The sequence below is a fragment of the Natator depressus genome, unplaced genomic scaffold (genome assembly GCF_965152275.1).
Source record: "Natator depressus isolate rNatDep1 unplaced genomic scaffold, rNatDep2.hap1 scaffold_35, whole genome shotgun sequence".
In the NCBI taxonomy this organism is placed as follows: domain Eukaryota; kingdom Metazoa; phylum Chordata; order Testudines; family Cheloniidae; genus Natator; species Natator depressus.
The window spans coordinates 191,879-211,446 of record NW_027439787.1 but is presented as its reverse complement, the minus strand read 5'-3'; the positions used below and the strand labels follow the sequence as shown (position 1 = coordinate 211,446).

At 48.1% G+C, this 19,568-nt stretch overlaps 1 protein-coding gene and 1 long non-coding RNA gene across 3 annotated transcripts in view; both read right to left on the bottom strand.

Annotated features, from left to right (window-relative positions):
- LOC141980426 (uncharacterized) overlaps nt 1-19,568 on the bottom strand; it is a 174,654-nt gene that overhangs the window by 135,027 nt on the left and 20,059 nt on the right. Inside the window, exons 8-9 of the mRNA XM_074941653.1 lie at nt 19,270-19,365; nt 4,016-4,154 (exon numbers count right to left, since the gene is read on the bottom strand). Of these exons, the coding sequence (XP_074797754.1) occupies nt 4,050-4,154; nt 19,270-19,365 (201 nt within the window). The 3' untranslated portion in view covers nt 4,016-4,049. The remainder of the gene's footprint in view (nt 1-4,015; nt 4,155-19,269; nt 19,366-19,568) is intronic.
- On the bottom strand, nt 7,685-11,642 carry LOC141980423 (uncharacterized). 2 transcript variants are annotated; one of them, XR_012637555.1, is made up of 5 exons: nt 11,492-11,642; nt 11,203-11,355; nt 9,627-9,787; nt 8,063-9,473; nt 7,685-7,910 (listed from the first exon to the last, which is right to left on the bottom strand). It is a non-coding gene; the product is annotated as an uncharacterized LOC141980423 (long non-coding RNA). The 2 variants fall into 2 exon arrangements; XR_012637554.1 differs by having other exon boundaries at nt 7,685-9,473.

Genomic DNA, 19,568 nt, shown 5'->3' with positions numbered 1-19,568 from the left:
AAGAAAACAAAGTAATGAAGGATACAGCTGTGAGTAGGAGAATGGACATAAGGAGGAAGGGCAGTGTGGATACCAGTCTAATAGGTCATACTGGCGGTAGAATGTCAGTGCCTAATCGGGTAAAGAATGTGATTGAGGGCAAACAGCAAAAATTAAGATGTTTGTACACCAATGCGAGGAGCCTAGGTAACAAAATGGAGGAACTAGAGCTACTGGTGCAGGAAGTGAAACCAGATATTGTAGTGATAACAGAAACACGGTGGAATAGTGGTCATGACTGGAGTTCAGGTATTGAAGGGTATGTGCTGTTTAGGAAAGACCGAAATAAAGGCAAAGGTGGTGGAGTAGCATTGTCTATCAACGATGAGGTCGATTGTAAAGAAATAAGACGCGATGGAATGGATAAGACAGAGTCTGGGCAAAAATCACTTTGGGGAAGAAAACTACTAAAGCCTCCCCTGGGATAGTGCTTGGGGTGTGCTATAGACTGCCGGGATCTCATTTGGATATCTATAGAGACCTCTTTAATGTTTCTAATGAAGTAAATACTAATGGCAACTGTGTGATAATGGGAAATCTTAACTTCCCAGATCTAGACTGGAGGACGAGTGCTAGTAATAATAATAGGGCTCAGATTTTCCTAGATGCGATAGCTGATGGATTCCTTCATCAAGTAGTTGCTGAACTAACGAGAGGGGGTGCCATTTTAGATTTGGTTTTGGTGAGTAGTGAGGACCTCACAGAAGAAATGGTTGTCGGGGACAACCTTGGTTCGAGCAATCCTGAGCTAATTAAGTTCAAACTGAATGGAAGGATAAACAAAAATAGATCTGTGACCAGGGTTTTTGATTTCAAAATGGCTGACTTTCAAAAATTAAGGAAATTAGTTAGGGAAGTGGATTGGACTGAAGAATTTATGGATCGAAAGGTGGAGGAGGCCTGGGATTACTTTAAATCAAAGCTGCAGAAACTATCAGAAGCCTGCATCCCAAGAAAGGGGAAAAAATTCATAGGCAGGAGTTGCAGACCAAGCTGGATGAGCAAGCATCTCAGAGAGGTGATGAAGAAAAAGCAGAAAGCATACAGGGAGTGGAAGATGGGAGGGATCAGCAAGGAAAGCTACCTTATTGAGGTCAGAAGACGTAGGGATAAAGTGAGAAAGGCTAAAGGTCAAGGAGAGTTGGACCTTGCAAAGGGAATTAAAACCAATAGTAAAAGGTTCTATAGCCATATAAATAAGAAGAAAACAAAGAAAGAAGAAGTGGGACCATTAAACACTGAGGATGGAGTGCAGGTCAAGGATAATCTAGGCATGGCCCAATATCGAAACAAATACTTTGCCTCAGTCTTTAATGAGGCTAATGAGGAGCTTAGGGATAACGGTAGCATGAGAAATGGGAATGAGGCTATGGAGATAGATATTACCGTATCCGAGGTAGAAGCCAAAAACTCGAACAGCTTAATGGGACTAAATCGGGGGCCCAGCTAATCTTCCTCCAAGAATATTAAAGGAATTGGCACAAGAAATTGCAAGCCCATTAGCAAGAATTTTTAATGAATTGGTAAACTCAGGGGTTGTACCATATGACTAGAGAATTGCTAACACAGTTCCTATTTTTAAGACAGGAAAAAATGTGATCCGGGTAACTACAGGCCTGTTAGTTTGATATCTGTAGTATGCAAGGTCTTGGAAAAATTTTGAAGGAGAAAGTAGTTAAGGACATTGAGGTCAATGGTAAATGGGACAAAATACAACATGGTTTTACAAAAGGTAGATCATGCCAAACCAACCTGATCGCCCTCTTTGAGACAGAAACAGATTTTTTAGACAAAGGAAACGCAGTGGATCTAATTTACCTAGATTTCAATAAGACATTTGATACGGTGCCACATGGGCAATTATTGGTTAAATTGGAAAAGATGGGGATCAATATGAAAATTGGAAGGTGGATAAGGAAGTGGTTAAAGGGGAGACTACAGTGGGTCATAGTGAAAGGCAAACTGTCAGGCTGGAGGGAGGTTACCAGTGGAGTTCCTCAGGGATCGGTTTTGGGACCAATCTTTTTTAATCTTTTTATTACTGACCTTGGCACAAAAAGTGGGAGTGTACTAATAAAGTTTGTGGATGACACAAAGCTGGGACATATTGCCAATTCAGAGAAGGACCAGGATATCATACAGGAAGATCTGGATGACCTTGTAACCTGGAGTAATAGCAATAGGATGAAATTTAATCGTGAGAAGTGTAAGGTCATGCATTTAGGGATTAATAAGAAGAATTTTAGTTATAAGCTGGGGACACATCAATTGGAAGTAAGAGAGGAGGAGAAGGACCTTGGAGTATTGGTTGACCGCAGGATGACTATGAGCCGCCAATGTGATATGGCCGTGAAAAAGCTAATGCAGTCTTGGGATGCATCAGGCAACGTATTTCCAGTAGAGATAAGGGGGTGTTAGTACCATTATAAAAGGCATTCTTCACCTGGAATACTGTGTGCAGTTCTGGTCTCCCATGTTGAAGAAGGAAGAAATCAAACTGGAAAAGGTACAGAGAAGGGCTACTAGGATGATCCGAGGAATGGAAAACCTGTCTTATGAAAGGAGACTCAAGGAGCTAGGCTTGTTTAGCCTAACCAAAAGAAGGCTGAAGGGAGATATGATTGCTCTCTATAAATATATCAGAGGGATAAATACCATGGAGGGAGAGGAATTATTTAAGCTCAGTAGCAATGTGGACACAAGAACAAATGGATATAAACTAGCCAGCAGGAAGTTTAGACTTGAAATTAGACAAAGGTTTCGAACCATTATCAGAGGAGTGAAGTTCTGCAACAGCCTTCCAAGGGAAGCAGTGAGGGCAAAAAACCTATCTAGCTTCAAGATTAAGCTCGATAAATTTATGGAGGAGATGGTATGATGGGACAGCATGATTTTGGCAATTAATTGATCTTTGATTCTTCGTGGTAGATGGGGCCTAGTGGCCTTTCATGGGATGTTGCATGGGATGGGATCTGAGTTACTACAGAGAATTCTTTTCTGGGTATCTGGCTGGTGAGTCTTGCCCACATGCTCAGAGTTCAGCTGATCGTCATATTTGGGGTCGGGATGGAAATTTCCCCCAGGGCAGATTGGCAGAAGCCCTGGGGGTTTTTCACCTTCCTCTGCAGCATGGAGCATGGGTCACTTGCTGGAGGATTCTCAGCACCTTGAAGTCTTTAAACCATGATTTGAGGACTTCAATACCTCAGAGAAAGGTGAGAGGTTTATTGCAGGAGTGAGTGTGTGAGATTCTGTGGCCTACATTGTGCAGGCCAGACTAGATGATCATAATGATCCCTTCTGACCTTAAAGTCTATGAGTCGATGACTGTCATGGCTGGGTCAAGGACAGCCAGACCTACTGGTCAGAGCCAGAGTCCACACTCACAGGACAGGAGTCATGAGTCAGCTGGGTCAGGATACTGGAAGATCAGAAGCAAAAAACAAACTTGCGATCACAACCACAAATCAGATGCCAGGAAATCAAGTCAGGGGAGCGGCAGCAGAAAGAGGCAGCACATGGTCCAGAACAGGGAGCAGCCCTGGTGTTCAGACAGCTTCCTCTTCCTGCTGCTGTCTTAAGCAGGGCCAGGGGGCCAATTAGCTGCTCTCCGACTCCTCCAATAGGACCTCAGGAGTGGAGCCTCAAACTGGGGCTGAACGTCGTGGGTCCTAGGTAAGCAATTTTCAGCAGGCTTCCAGGTGGAGGGTTGGAGCATGGCTGCTTCCGTGAACCCTGCAGACCCGTGGGTCATGACAGTGAGTGATCTCTGCCCGCTCAAACTTCCTGCAGGAAACAGTCTCCAGGATCCTGGACACATCCTCTGAGAATAACATGAGGATATCATGATGAGAAATAGGTCTCTGTACCAGGGCTGGGATCCAGGGACAGGGAAACCTCCCAACAAGGATATATAGCAGGAGCCCCCTTTTTGTAGCAAGAGCCCCAAGTGGCAGGACGAGTGAACGGTTCTTACCTCCAGGAGATGTATGGGATCTTCCATCTGAGTCTCAATGGGACCCATGTTGCTTGGTTTCACAGGATGAGATAACCTGTCCACACTGCTCCCTGAGTTGGGCTGGCTGCAGGATATATCTGAGAGGCTGGGACAGAGCCTGAAAGACAGGTATGACAAGCAGGGATCTGTCACCCCAGGGGGAGAACAGAGGGTCTGAACCCCAGAGAATAAGCAACTGAACCAACCAATTCCTGTTCTGGATCTAGAGGCGGCTTCAGTTTGCTAGCAGGAGACCGTACAGGAGACCTTGCAGCTGGGGGGCGACCCAGGCACTAACATGGGCATGGAAGTTTGAGGAACAGGGCAGAGGCCTGTGTGGGGCTAGGAGGGCAGGGGTTGGAGAAACAAGAGCAGAGGATCAAACACGTTCTTAAGGTAGGTCAGGATGGTCCCCATTTCAAAGATAGAGAAAGTGAGGCACCAGGTGGGAGAGTGACGTGGCCAGGATCACGTTACCACTCAGTGGCAGGGCTGCACTACAACCTGTTCCCTGCTCTCATCCCTGGACCCTGCTGCCCCTGCTGTATGACCATTCCGGCCATCCTCTCCCAGAGGCCATCCCCACCACTCTCCATTACCGGCTGTTTCCACAATGGAAGCAGGCTTGTAACAGATTTCACTCACCGATAGGTTCCCCTTCCTGGTAAGGCCTGGTGCCACAGCTTTCTTGCTGGGCTAGCACCCTGGCCAAGAGTCGGTAGGGCACTCTGGCAGTTTTTTGCCTGGGAACTCAGCCCTTCAGCCAGGTGACCGTCTTTTAGCCCACTCCTTCCTGGGTCGCGCTCATCCTAAACTAAAAGTCCAAAAATGTCTTTGTCATAAATATAAAGGGAAGGGTAAACCCCTTTAAAATCCCTCCTGGCCAGAGGAAAAATCCTCTCACCTGTAAAGGGTTAAGAAGCTAAAGGTAACCTCGCTGGCACCTGACCAAAATGACCAATGAGGAGACAAGAGACTTTCAAAAGTTGGGAGGAGGGAGAAAAACAAAGGGTCTGTGTCTGTCTGTGTGATGCTTTTGCCGGAGACAGAACAGGAATGGAGTCTTAGAACTTAGTAAGTAATCTAGCTAGGTATGTGTTAGATTCTGATTTCTTTAAATGGCTGAGAAAATAGCTGTGCTGAATAGAATGACTATTCCTGTCTGTGTGTCTTTTTGTAACTTAAGGTTTTACCTAGAGGGATTCTGTATGTTTTGAATCTAATTACTCTGTAAGGTATTCACCATCCTGATATTACAGAGGTGATTCTTTTCTTTTTACTTCTATTAAAAGGCTTCTTGTAAGGAAACGGAATGCTTTTTCATTCTTCTAAGATCCAAGGGTTTGAGTCTGTGGTCACCTATGCAAATTGGTGAGGATTTTTACCAAAGCTTCCCCAGGAAGTGGGGTGCAAGGGTTGGGAGGATTTTGGGGGGAAAGACGTGTCCAAACTCTGTTTTTTCAGGAACCCAGATAAAGTTTGGTGGTGGCAGTGGAAATCCAAGGGCAAAGGGTAAAATTAATTTGTACCTTGGGGAAGTTTTAACCTCAGCTGGTAAAAGTAAGCTTAGGAGGTTTTCATGCAGGTCCCCATATCTGTACCCTAGAGTTCAGAGTGGGGAAGGAACCTTGACATGGTGGCAGAGTGGTGGGATTAACCTGAAATTATTTTGAGATCAATTTGAGATTTTTTGAATGAGAAAAACAGATTTTAGAAAGGAAATATTTTTTTTTCCTTTGGGGCTGCTGGAAAGGAGGTCCAACTGAAAGCAGCTAGTTTTTTCTCTGCTTTGGGGCCAGAGCAGAGACAAAAGGGGATTATCTTTGTGAATTGCAGGTTTTCTTTGCCTGGAGGCAGAGTAGTTAACCTCCTGCAGGGAAATTCACAGTCTTCACAAACCTGAGGTTTTTTTCCCCTAAAAGTAAGTAGTGGGGTGTTCTATACCCATTTGCCTGGAGACAAAAGTGGTAGGTGTGTTGTTTTTTTTTAGGATTTTGATTTTTTTTACAAGGAGCACAGATTTGAAAAGGATTTTTTTTTCTTTTGGGGCTGCTGGAAAGGAGGTTTCCAAGTAGTGGAGGTTTTTTGCTTTGATTTGGGGCCAGAGCAGAGACAAAGGGAATTGTCTTTTTCTGTAGGCTGGCAATCACTATCAGAGAATAGGTATCCTATTCCAGCACAGCAAAATTTTACAGCCAAGTTTTGTTTGTTTATTTCTAAATCTCGGGTGTAAAGTTAGTTAAAAACAGAGAGGATAGGATGACAGACTCCACGGCTCAACAAAAGCTGGAATTAGCCAGATTTCAGGCTGAGGAAAAACAAAAGGAACATGAAAGACAGATAGAACTCATGCGGCTGGAGAAGGAGGTACAGGAGGCTGCCCACAGGAGGGAAATGGAGGCAAGGAAGCATGTGGAGGAGGAGAAGGAAAAAGAGAGGAAGCATGTGGAGGAGAAGAAGGAAAAAGAGAGGAAGCATGAACCGGAGATGGAGAAGGTAAAGGCTCAGAAGAATATACCAACAAACCCTAGCAATCCTTCTCCAGGTACCACTTCCCATCCCAGAAAGTTCCCCACCTACAAGGCAGGTGATGATATGGAGGCCTTCTTAGAAAACTTCGAAAGGGCCTGCCTTGGGTACAGCATCTCTACCGACCAATACATGGTAGAGCTGAGGCCGCAGCTCAGTGGACCCTTAGCTGAGGTGGCGGCTGAAATGCCTAAAGAACACATGAAGAAGTATGAACTGTTTAAATCCAAGGCGAGAGTCAGAATGGGGATAACACCCGAGCATTCTCGTCTGAGGTTCAGAGCCCTAAGGTGGAAACCAGATGTGTCATTTACCCGACATGCCTACCACATTGTGAAACATTGGGATGCCTGGATATCAGGAGCAAGTGTTGAATCTCCAGTAAATTTGCCCTTCCTAATGCTAATGGAACAATTCTTAGAGGGTGTTCCTGAGGAAATAGAAAGATACATCCCAGATGGGAAGCCCAAAACTGTAATCGAGGCAGGAGAGATTGGAGCCAGATGGGTGGAGGTGGCAGAGAAGAAGAAAACAGGTCTTAGTTGGAGTGGAGACCAGAAGGGACAACCCCAGACCACACCCTATTACCGGGGGCCACCCAAGGCCCCACCTACCTCCCAAAGAACCCTCCAGACACCTTATCGTCCCACCACCCCATTCTCCAGCAACCCACCTCGCCCCAGTGACCCGTCAGCTGGACGGTGTTTTAAATGTAACGATCTGGGGCATGTAAAGGCCAACTGCCCCAAGAACCCCAACAGATTACAGTTCATTGCACCGGAATCACACCAGGGATCCACAGGCCCAGATACCTCCCAGATACCCTTGGAGCAGAGGGAAACAGGTGGAGTTCACTCTCTAATCCATTTGGCCTAGCTCCAGGCTCATTCTGTAATCAGCTTGGCTAGGCACCAGGCTGTGCAGCCCAGGGGAAAGCACCCTGTTACAGGCCTGCTCTGCCCACTCCTACTCTTACTGGCCTGGGGTCCTTCTTCCCCATTTCAGACCTGGTTTCCAGAAGGTCCAAGTAACACAAGCCCCACTGCCTGGAACTGGAGATTGCTTGTTCTGGTGACTCTGACATTCAGGCCCTTCATCATTCAGAGGGTGACAGGCGTGGTGAGGGGGCTGGAGAAATCCCACTGCTGAGCGGAAGGAAGTCAAAGGATTGGGATTCTGGGAGATGATGGGTTCGTTTGCCCTGCTGCGGGAAGTGGAGCTGGAGACCGGAGATACCATGTGAACAAGATTACCTGATGCCCTCTTCATGCCCGAGAGGCTGGAGCCTCCTCCCAGAAACGCTCTCAGGCGTGCAGGTTCAAGGACTTGGCTGGGGAGCTCCTTTCTAGGAACAAAAACAGGGTGGTATGATGATGGAGATGTCTGTCCCAGAGCTAGGGAGCCAGGGACGGCGGAAGCTCCCAGCCAGGCTATGCATCGGGGATCCCATTTCTCCCCCAAGAGACCCACGTGCCCCAAAGAGTAAATAGCTCTTACCTCCAAGAGGTCATTGTCCCCATCTTGGGATCAGGCTTTAAGTATTAGGCATAAGTGCACTGTCGCATGCCCTGCTCTCCTGGGCTAACCTTCTCAGCACAGCCCAGGCATGCTCTTTTTGTCAGTGGGCAGAGCACGTCCTGCGCTGATTTCCCTTTGCAGGATCTCTGACAGGTGTTACTGCTACTCCATGAAGATTGCCAGCTGCGTCTGTAGCTCTTCTGCACTTCCTACTGCTTCTCTTGGTTTTCTAGGAGCTTCTGGAGAAACCCCTAGACCTGCTTTGGCTGCTTAACCAGTTCCTGGAACTGAGGTGGAAAATCCAGTGACCAGCTTGGTCCCTCAATAGGCCTGCATGGAAGGACAGACCTTCCTTCAGCAACCAAGACTTCCATCAGCCCTCACGGATCACAGGGGGAATTAAATCCTGCCGACTATGCAAATCATAAACAAATCTGTTCATCGTTACATGCTCCCTGGTGACCAGGCACAGAATCACAACCCTCTCGCTGGCCTAACATCCCCCATTAATGGTCCCTCAAGCACCATGGCAATTTCTCAGCCTCTGGCCAGGTCACTACCTATAGTCCACCCTTCCAGGGCCCAGCTTGCCTCACACTAAAAGTCCAAAGAGGTCTTTCCACAGAAAGAAGCCCTTGTGCCCTTGGTGGGGCTCTTGCTCAGCCTGCAGCCCCCTTGCTGTGTTTGGTAACCCTTTCTGGGTGCATGTATGCCCCCTTCTTTGACACTGGTAGCAGCCCAGGGCCCTGTACCCAACAGCTAGGTCTGCTCTTTTCTCTTTGCTGAAGTTTTCCCTGGCTACTTCCTACCTGTCTTCTCAATTCCCCTCAGGACTTTTCTTGATGCTCTGAGCTTCCTACCTTATTCTCATTCCAGTTCATAGCCCAGCTGGGTTTTATCACCGCTGAAGTCTGGCTCTATAGGGAGAGCTACATGGTCCCCCTCAGGTAGGGCTCATTCTGTAATCAGTTTGGCTGGGCCCCAAGCTCTGCAGCCCAGGGGAAAGACCCTGTTACAAGCCTTCTCTGCCCAGTCCTGCTGTTACTGGGCTGGGGTCCTTGCTCCCCATTTCAGAGCTGGTTTCCAGAGGGGCTGAGTACACACAGGCTCCACCAGCTACAGCTGGAGTTTTTCTTCTTCTGGGGACTGTGACATTCAGGCCCTTCATCTTTCAGAGGGCGATAGGTGTGATGAGGGGGCTGGAGAAACCCCACTGCTGATCGGAAGGAGGTCAAAGAGTCCAGACTCTGGGAGCTGAAGGGTTCGTTTGTTCTGCTTGGGAAAGTGGAGCTGGGGAGCGGAGATGCCATGGGAACAAGACGGCATAATGCTCTCTTCCAGAAACACTCTCAGGAGTCCAGGATCAAGGACATCTCTGGGGAGCCTCTTGCTAGGGAACAAACAAGTGTGGAACATTGATGGAAACGTCTCTGTCCTGAGGCTGGGATCAAGGGATGGGGGAAGCTATCAGCTAGACAATGTATCAGGGATCCCATTTCTCCCCCAAGAGACCCCCATGTCCCGAGGAGTCCATGGCTCTTACCTCCAGGAAGGAGCAGGGTCTTCCATCTAAGACTCTTTGAGAGCCGGCGTTGCTTGATTTGATAGGACGAGGTGACCAGTCTGCACTGCTCTGTGACATGGCTCAGATCCGGGATGCTCCCATCTGGGAGGCTGTGCCAGATTCCAGGGCCTGGGAGAGAGCTGGGAAGGAGGCTCCTATTTATTTCCCACCCAGAGACCCCACAGAAGGGCCAAGGGGAGAATAAAGGGCAGGAGGTGAAGCTAGCCCTAAGCCTCTGTCCAACCCCCACCTCCTCAAAAGTGGAGCTTTCCGAGCTTCAGTGGGGCTGGGGCTGTGGCCCTAACACAACGGCCTTTCTGCACCGTACGGGGCAGGGAGAGCTCTGCCTGGGAGCAGGGGGAATGGGATGGGGATGGGTGTGAGGGAAAGAGTTCCTGTCCCAGAGGAAGGAATCTGAGAGGGGAGAGAGTGCCAGGGGGCTCCATTTCCCCTTCCACTAGCTCCCCACTGACAGGGACCAGAGCAGTACCTGCAGCAGGGAGTGGGAGTTGCTGGTGGTCTCAGAGGCACAGCCCCTGCAGTGCCTCAGGCACCTGGCGCAAGTGCCGGATGATGTGGACCTGGCGCCTAATATTGGCCGTGACGGCCTCCTACTGCAAGGGATTGAGAACCTGTCATAGACTCGGATGCCCACGAGGAATCAGGGGGGATTAAGGGCACCTGGAACCAGCAGCATTTGCACCCTGCACCTGCCCACCTCTGCGGGATGGATTCACCCTCCTGACCCCCAGAATGGAGTCTTGTTGTGCTTTCGAGTCACCTCCAGTGGCAACCCCCCTCCTTGTAGGGTGAGCTCCTGCCACTGCCCCCTCAGTGCCCCTGACAGCTGTTCCACCTCCAATCCTCAGCCCAAGTTCTCAGAACCGTCTCCTCCACCCCTACCCAGGCAGGGCAGCGAGGGGGCTCTAGCAGGAGGGAGAAGGGATTCTGGCAGTAGTGAAGTGGGATGGGGGGAGGTTGAGACCTGTCCCCAAGTCATCCCGGCCATTCATGCTGAAGCCACAGCATGGCAGCCCTGGGGAATGGGGCAGATCAGCAGCCCCTGCTGACTGAATCCTCCCGTTCTCTCTAGAGCGGGTCCAACCCTGCCAGCAGCAGGACAAGCTTCCCCCGCCCATGTGCCTCACAACTGCCTGGTCTGTCACCATGACCCGTCAGTCCCTGGCCTCCCAGGCTGCCAGTGATGGGAGCAACTCTGGGTGGTGGCTCGGGTGACAGGAGAGGCTCGCAGAGGGCACTTAGGGGACTCTGCTGCTCTTCCCAAGAGCGATAACACTGTGTCCTAAGAACATAAGTCCATGATGAGGCAATGCTTGTCATTAATTAACCTTGCTAAAGAGCTGGGTTGGAGCTGCTCCAGGGACAAGCTGGCTCCCTCCTGCTCATGGAGATGAATTCATCTCCCTTCCCAGGAGCACCTCCTCTCACCCTCGTTCCCCACCAGGCTCCTTGCTGCCAGGCCAGCGAATGGCCATAGGATGGGAATGAGGCCTGGGCCCTGCCTCAATCTCCTGAGTCTAATGCAGCTGCTTACCTTGTCCCCCATCAGCTGCTGGCCTTTCCCTAGGAGGGAGTATGTGAGGAGCAGCCCAGCCTGGCTGACATGCAGCAGGGGGTCGTGGATGGCCAGCACTGCCGTGCGGAGGAAGAATCTTCTCTGCTCCTTTGAAAAGAACTTCCTGAAGACCTAAAACCAACCATATGTGAGGCTTCAGCAGATTGCCCAGAACCAGGCTCCAAATTCTGGACTAGAACGGCATCTCCGTCTAGTGGCTCCAGGAGGCAGCCACCCCCACTCCCATGCCCCGGCAGAGCGTCCTTACCTCCCCCACCCTGGCTGTGTTCTTGTAGCCCAGGAGCCTGCTGTCCTGGTGCCAGTCCCAGACCCACAGGTCTTCGGCCTCATGGATGGTCAGGCCCGGGAAAGAGAGACACACACATTTGTCATTCTGGTTGCAGTGTTTGTCTCCTTCTAATCCCATTGGTGGCTGCACAGTGGGCAGAGTCCTCGCTGCGTGCCTGGCCCAACACAATTGCAGGGGGTGGTGTAGAACTCCGAAAGAGATAGAGAGAGACTCATCCCCCAGCTGGGGTCAGTCTGAGAGAAATTGGCTGGGGTCCCAGTCTCACTCTTCTAGCGGGTGCCATTTCCCAGCTGAGTTCCTTACCCCTCTGGTGCAGCAGCAGCTGGTAGAGCCAGTAAACCCCCTCCCTGGCCTGCCGGCTGATGTCCTTCGATGGGTCACAGATGAACAGAGCCAGATTTGCCACATGGTGACACATCCTGGGGAATTCGGCTGAGTTCTAATGGAAGGGAGAGGGAGAGGGAACTCCATCAGCATTTTCCTGTCAGCTCCCAGGCCCCGCCCCGGGCCAGGACTCTCCTTCCCCTTAGCCCCTCTGCAGGAGATGCTAGAGCATAGGAGCTAGAGCTAGACCCTTAATTTTCTCTCCCTACAAGGGATCCTGGAGCACAGGGATGTGGGCAGGGCCCTCCATGAGGATTTGCTTCCCTGTCTGCTCCAGGATGACAGGAAGGCATGAATCTGGAGCAGGGTCCCCTTAAAAGCCCACAGTCCTCACTTAACCAGGACAAGAACTTGACTCAAGCCAAGCTCATTTCATAGATTCATAGATTCATAGATATTTAGGTCAGAAGGAACCATTATGATCATCTAGTCTGACCTCCTGCACAACGCAGGCCACAGAATTTCATCCACCACTCCTAAAAAAAAACCCTCACACCTATATCTGTGCTATTGAAGTCCTCAAATCATAGTTTAAAGACTTCAAGGAGCAGAGAATCCTCCAGCAAGTGACCCGTTCCCCATGCTAAAGAGGAAGGCGAAAAACCCTGGAGGAAAATTCTTTCCTGACCCCAAATATGGTGATTAGCTAAACCCTAAGCATATGGGCAAGATTCATCAGCCAGATACTACAGAAAATTCTTTCCTGAGTAACTCAGATCTCACCCCATCTAACAGCCCGTCACAGGCCATTGGGCCTATTTACCATGAATATTTAATTACCAAAACCATGTTATCCCATCATCCCATCTCCTCCATAAACTTATCGAGTTTAATCTTAAAGCCAGATAGATCTTTTACCCCCACTGCTTCCCTTGGAAGGCTATTCCAAAACTTCACTCCTCTGATGGTTAAAAACCTTCATCTAATTTCTAGTCTAAATTTCCTAGTGGCCAGTTTATATCCATTTGTTCTTGTGTCCACTTTGGTACTGAGCTTAAATAATTCCTCTCCCTCTCCGGTATTTATCCCTCTGATATATTTATAGAGAGCAATCATATCTCCCCTCAGGCTTCTTTTGGTTAGGCTAAACAAGCCAAGCTCCATGAGTCTCCTTTCATAAGACAAGTTTTCCATTCCTCGGATCATCCTAGTAGCCCTTCTCTGTACCTGTTCCACTTTGAATTCATCGTTCTTAAACATGGGAGACCAGAACTGCACACAGTATTCCAGGTGAGCTCTCACCAGTGCCTTGTATAACGGTACTAAAACCTCCTTATCCCTACTGGAAATACCTCTCCTGATGCATCCCAAGACTGCATTAGCTTTTTTCACGGCCATATCACATTGGCGGCTCATAGTCATCCTATGATCAGCCAATACTCCAAGGTCCTTTTCCTCCTCCATTACTTCTAATTGATACGTCCATAGCTTATAACTAAAATTCTTGTTATTAATCCCTAAATGCATGACCTTGCACTTCTCACTATTAAATTTCATCCTATTACTATTACTCCAGTTTACAAGGTCATCCAGATCCTCCTGTAGAGTATCCCTGTCCTTCTCTAAATTGGCAATACCTCCCAGCTTTGTATCATCCGCAAACTTTATTAGCACGCTCCCACTTTTTGTGCCAAGGTCAGTAATAAAAAGATTAAATAAAATTGGTCCCAAAACCGATCCCTGAGGAACTCCACTGGTAACCTCCCTCCAGCCCGACAGTTCACCTTTCAGTAGGACCCATTGTAGGCTCCCCTTTAACCAATTCCTTATCCACCTTTCAATTTTCCTATTGATCCCCATCTTATCCAATTTAACTAATAATTCCCTATGTGGCACGGTATCAAATGCCTTACTAAAATCTAGGTAAATTAGATCCACTGCGTTCCCTTTGTCTAAAAAATCTGTTACTTTCTCAAAGAAGGAGATCAGGTTGGTTTGGCACAATCTACCTTTTGTAAAACCATGTTGTATTTTGTCCCATTTATCATTGACCTCAATGTCCTTAACTACTTTCTCCTTCAAAATTTTTTCCAAGACCTTGCATACTACAGATGTCAAACTAACAGGCCTATAATTACCCGGATCACTTTTTTTCCCTTTCTTAAAAATAGGAACTATGTTAGCAATTCTCTAATCATACGGTTCAACCCCTGAGTTTACAGATTCATTAAAAATTCTTGCTAATGGGCTTGCAATTTCTTGTGCCAATCACTTTAATATTCTTGGAGGAAGATTACCTGGGCCCCCCGATTTAGTCCCATTAAGCTGTTTGAGTTTTGCTTCTACCTCAAATATGGTGATGTCTACCTCCATAACCTCATTCCCATTTGTCATGTTACCATTATCCCTAAGATCCTCTTTAGTCTTATTAAAGACTGAGGCAAAGTATTTGTTTAGATATTGGGCCATGCCTAGATTATCCTTGACCTCCACTCCATCCTCAGTGCTTAGCGGTCCTACTTCTTCTTTCTTTGTTTTCTTCTTATTTATATGACTATAGAACCTTTTACTATTGGTTTTAATTCCCTTTGCAAGGTCCAACTCTACTTGACTTTTAGCCTGTCTCACTTTATCCCTACATGTTCTGACCTCAATAAGGTAGCTTTCCTTGCTGATCCCTCCCTTCTTCCACTCCCTATATGCTTTCTGCTTTTTCTTCATCACCTCTCTGAGATGCTTGCTCATCCAGCTTGGTCTACAACTCCTGCCTATGATTTTTTTCCCCTTACCTGGGATGCAGGCTTCTGATAGCTTCTGCAGCTTTGATTTAAAATAATCCCAGGCCTCCTCTACCTTTAGATCCATAAATTCTTCAGTCCAATCCACTTCCCTAACTAATTTCCTTAATTTTTGAAAGTCAGCCCTTTTGAAATCAAAAACCCTAGCTGCAGATTTATTTTTATTAATCCTTCCGTTCAGTTTGAACTGAATTAGCTCAAAAAAAGAAAAAAGAAAAGGAGTACTTGTGGCACCTTAGAGACTAACCAGTTTATTTGAGCATGAGCTTTCGTGAGCTACAGCTCACTTCATCGGATGCATAGCATATCGTGGAAACTGCAGAAGACATTATATACACACAGAGACCATGAAACAAAACTTCCTCCCACCCCACTGTCCTGCTGCTAACAGCTTATCTAAAGTGATCATCAAGTGATCATCAAGGAAGGCCATTTCCAGCACAAATCAATGTTTTCTCACTCTTCCCCCCCCCAAAGGCCAGTCCTTGCCTACAGACAGCCCCCCAACCTGAAGCGAATACTCACCAACAACCACATACCACACAACAGAACCACTAACCCAGGAACCTATCCTTGCAACAAAGCCCGTTGCCAACTGTGCCCACATATCTATTCAGGGAACACCATCACAGGGCCTAACAACATCAGCCACACTATCAGAGGCTCGTTCACCTGCACATCCACCAATGTGATATATGCCATCATGTGCCAGCAATGCCCCTCTGCCATGTACATTGGTCAAACTGGACAGTCTCTACGTAAAAGAATAAATGGACACAAATCAGATGTTAAGAATTATAACATTCATAAACCAGTCGGAGAACACTTCAATCTCTCTGGTCACGCAATCACAGACATGAGGGTCGCTATCTTAAAGCAAAAAAACTTCAAATCCAGACTCCAGCGAGAAACTGCTGAATTGGAATTCATTTGCAAATTGGGCTTGAATAGAGACTGGGAGTGGCTAAGTCATTATGCAAGGTAGCCTATCTCCCCTTGTTTTTTTCCTACAAACCCCCCCCCCCCAAGACGTTCTGGTTAAACTTGGATTATTGCTGTGCACACTGTAAGATGAGCTATTGCCAGCAGGAGAGTGAGTTTGTGTGTGTGGTTTTTGGAGGGGGGGTGTGTGTGTGGGGGGGTGGTGGTGAGAAAACCTGGATTAGTGCTGGAAATGACCCACCTTGATTATCATGCGCATTATAAAGAGAGGTTTCAAAGAGGGATGGGCTATTACCAGCAGGAGAGTGAGTTTGTATGTGTGTCTCTGTGTGTGTGTGTGGGGGGGGGAAGAGTGAGAAAACATTGATTTGTGCTGGAAATGGCCTTCCTTGATGATCACTTGATGATCACTTTAGATAAGCTATTACCAGCAGGAGAGTGGGGTGGGAGGAGGTATTGTTTCATGGTGTCTATGTATATAATGTCTTCTGCAATTTCCACAGTATGCATCCGATGAAGTGAGCTGTAGCTCACGAAAGCTCATGCTCAAATAAGTTGGTTAGTCTCTAAGGTGCCACAAGTCCTCCTTTTCTTTTTTCTTTTTACGAATACAGACTAACACGGCTGTTACTCTGAAACCTGAATTAGCTCATGATCACTTGAGCCAAAATTATCCCCTACAACCATTTCTTCAATGAGGTCCTCATTACTCACCAAAACCAAATCTAAAATGGCACCCCCTCTTGTCAGTTCAGCAACTACTTGCTGAAGGAATCCATCAGCTATCGCATCTAGGAACATCTGAACCCTATTATTATTACTAGCACTCGTCCTCCAGTCTAGATCTGGGAAGTTAAAGTCTCCCATGATCACACAGTTTCCATTAGTATTTACTTTATTAAAAACATTAAAAAGGGCTCGATCCATATCCACATTAGATCCCGCTGGTCTATAGCACACCCCAAGCACTATCCCAGGGGAGGCTCTAATAGTTTTCTTCCCCAATTTAATTTTTGCCCAGACGGACTCAGTCATATCCATTCCATCGCTTCTTATTTCTTTACATTCTACCTCCTCATTGATAGACAATGCTACTCCACCACCTTTACCTTTATTTCAGTCTTTCCTAAACAGCACATACCCTTCAATACCCGTAGTCCAGTCATGACGACTATTCCACCCTGTTTCTGTTATCCCTAGAATATCTGGTTTCACTTCCTGCCCCAGTAGCTCTAGTTCCTCCATTTTGTTACCTAGGCTCCTCGCATTAGTGTACAAACATCTTCATTTTTGCTGTTTGGCCTCACTCACGTTCTGTACCCTATTAGGCACGGTCATTTTACTACCAGTATAACCTATTAAACTTGTATCCACACTGCCCTTCCTCCTACCCACGGCTGTATCCACTCTTACTTCATTTTCTTTCCTCTCAACGCTAAATTCTGGCGTGGAGATTACCTGGACATCTCCCAACCATCTCCCCCTAATTCCTCGTTTAAAGCTCTCTTAATCAGTTGTGCCAGCCTCCATCCGAGAAGTCTATTTCCTTCCCTACTCAGATGAAGTCCATCCCGAGAGAACTGTCCTCTCTCCAGGAATGCCTCCCAGTGGCCAGACATCCCAAAGACCTCCTTATAGCACCACTGCCTGAGCCATCTGTTGCTAGTCAAAATCTTGTCACACCTTTGTTGCCCTTCTCTAGGAACAGGCAGAATCCCACTAAAGATCACCTGAGCCTCAATTTCCTTAAGTGTCTTCCCCAGCCTAGCATAGTCTCCTTTAATACTTTCCAGCGAGAATCTAGACCTATCATTCGTTCCCACATGAAGGATAATTAGGGGATTCTTTCCCGCTCCCTTTAGAATCCTTTTCAACCTCAGGTCTACATCCCGTATCTTAGCACCTGGAAGACAGCACACCCTCCTATTCTCCTTATCAGCTCTGGTTACAGGCCTATCTCTTCTTCTCAGTAAAGAGTCCCCAATCACATAGACCTGTCTTTTCCTAGTGACGGTGCTATTCTCCAGTCTATCCCCTGTTCCCTCTGGCTGCAAGTTCTTTCCATTCCTATTCTCTCTTGTAATCCTCTTCAACCCACCCTGTATCCTCCTGGGGCTCATATTTCGTGTAATCTCCATTAACTCTTCCCCTTTTCCTATAGGACTAGCCGCTCTTCTCTTCTTCCTTGCCCTTCCACCTTCAGTGACTACCTGCTGAGCCCCTTCTTCATTTTCCAACTCTGCATACCTGTTCTTAAGCTCTATTTCTCCTTCACTAGCTCGTCTTTTCCTCTGCCTGGTTCGTTTAGTCACTTGCTTCCACTGACCACTTTCCTCACCCAGTCTCCCCTCAGAATTCCCCAGTCCTGCTTCCATCTGCAAGTCTGAGCTTTTCCCTTCAGATACCTCATGTCTTTGCTCTATAATCTGCTCAAACCCCTTCCTAAACTCAACCAGACTTTCCACCTGCATCTCCAAACCTCGGATCTTTTCCTCCATCAGCTCGAGCAGACGGCATTTCATGCAGACAAAACTCTTACCAGGTGCCCCCTCCAGGATCATGGACATACAGCAGCTTCCACATCCAGTCATCTCCATTGTGTCTTCCGCTACATGGGTCACTCCCACTGCTGCCTCTGTATCTGTCATACACTTCCCACCTAAGTCCTGTTAATCTGGGAAACACAAACCCCACCAAAACCCACCCCCCACAGCAAAACACAAGTACCACAAGACGAACTCCCCTGACAAACTCCCCCTCAACCCCCCCGTCCACAGCTCTGTTCACTAGCTCCTGTGCCACTGCCTGACTCGCCAGACCTGCTCCAGCCCACCTGCGCCTGGAGCCAGGAGCCTGGGGTCAGTGGCCACTGTCGTCGAACGCAGGGAGGGTGATGGTGGATCTGAGCAGGGCCATGCTGCTCCTAATGGCCCTGGCTCTCTCTCACGACACCCTGGGCACGATCCAGTAGTTAATGTGCTGTGGGGAAAGGAGGCAGCTCAGGATCAATGGGTCGGTGCATGTGTTGTGCTAATGAGCCCTTCCCCATCCCCAGGGGGCTGAGACATTGTGTGTGGGGTGGAATATCTAGTTCATTGATTGCAGAGCTTCAGAAGGGGATTGTTGCCCCGGGATGATGGTTGTGTCCTGCAGGTCACAACTTGTCACTGTCTCTCTAGATTGGGACAATGCTCGGTGTTGGGGCTGCTCCCATCCTCCCTGAACTCCTGATTCCTGAACAGCTTACCAGGAAAGAGACAGACCCCTTCCCCCTCCCTGGCTCTCAAGTCCTTGGTTGGGTGAAGGGACTGAGTGTGAGCACAATCCCCCCAGGAATCTCAGGGCTGATTGTGTGGGGTCCTCCTGTTTCTCTAGGAACGAGCCTGTGACTCTTCTCTGAGGACCGTCTTCTGGATCTCACAGGAGGGGTTCAGACTCTCACTCCCCAAGCCAGCCAGGGGCCCTGTGGTTAGTGCTGAACAGAACCAGGCAGACCTCTGGCTTGAAGTCCCAGCTCCTTCCTCTGTCCTTCCAGGAGGAAGGGCCTGACACTGCATTGCACTAACTGCCCTGACCAAGGATGGCCCACTGTGGGCCCAGCTAGGAGGACAGACTGGAAAATGGATCTAAGAGTTAAGGCAAAATTGCCCCCACCCCTCTCATCACACTCACCTCCAAGATGTAGTGGAGCCTGTTGGTGCCTGGGGACTCTGCCAGCAGATTCCCCAGCATGGCATCCAGGATGTCTGGCAAGACCCTATGCAGATCCTGCAAAGCAAGGGAGAGTCATGGGTCAGAGTTAGGGAAACTGGGGCTACACCTGCCACAGGATAGGAAGAGGGGTCTGTGGGAAGCAGTGGTGAGACCCCCAAACACATATCCTGGCCTCTCTCATTCACATCCCACTGCAGGCAATTAGCAAGAATTTGTGGCAGGATGACAACTAGCTCTTCAAGCCATGATTTTAGCAT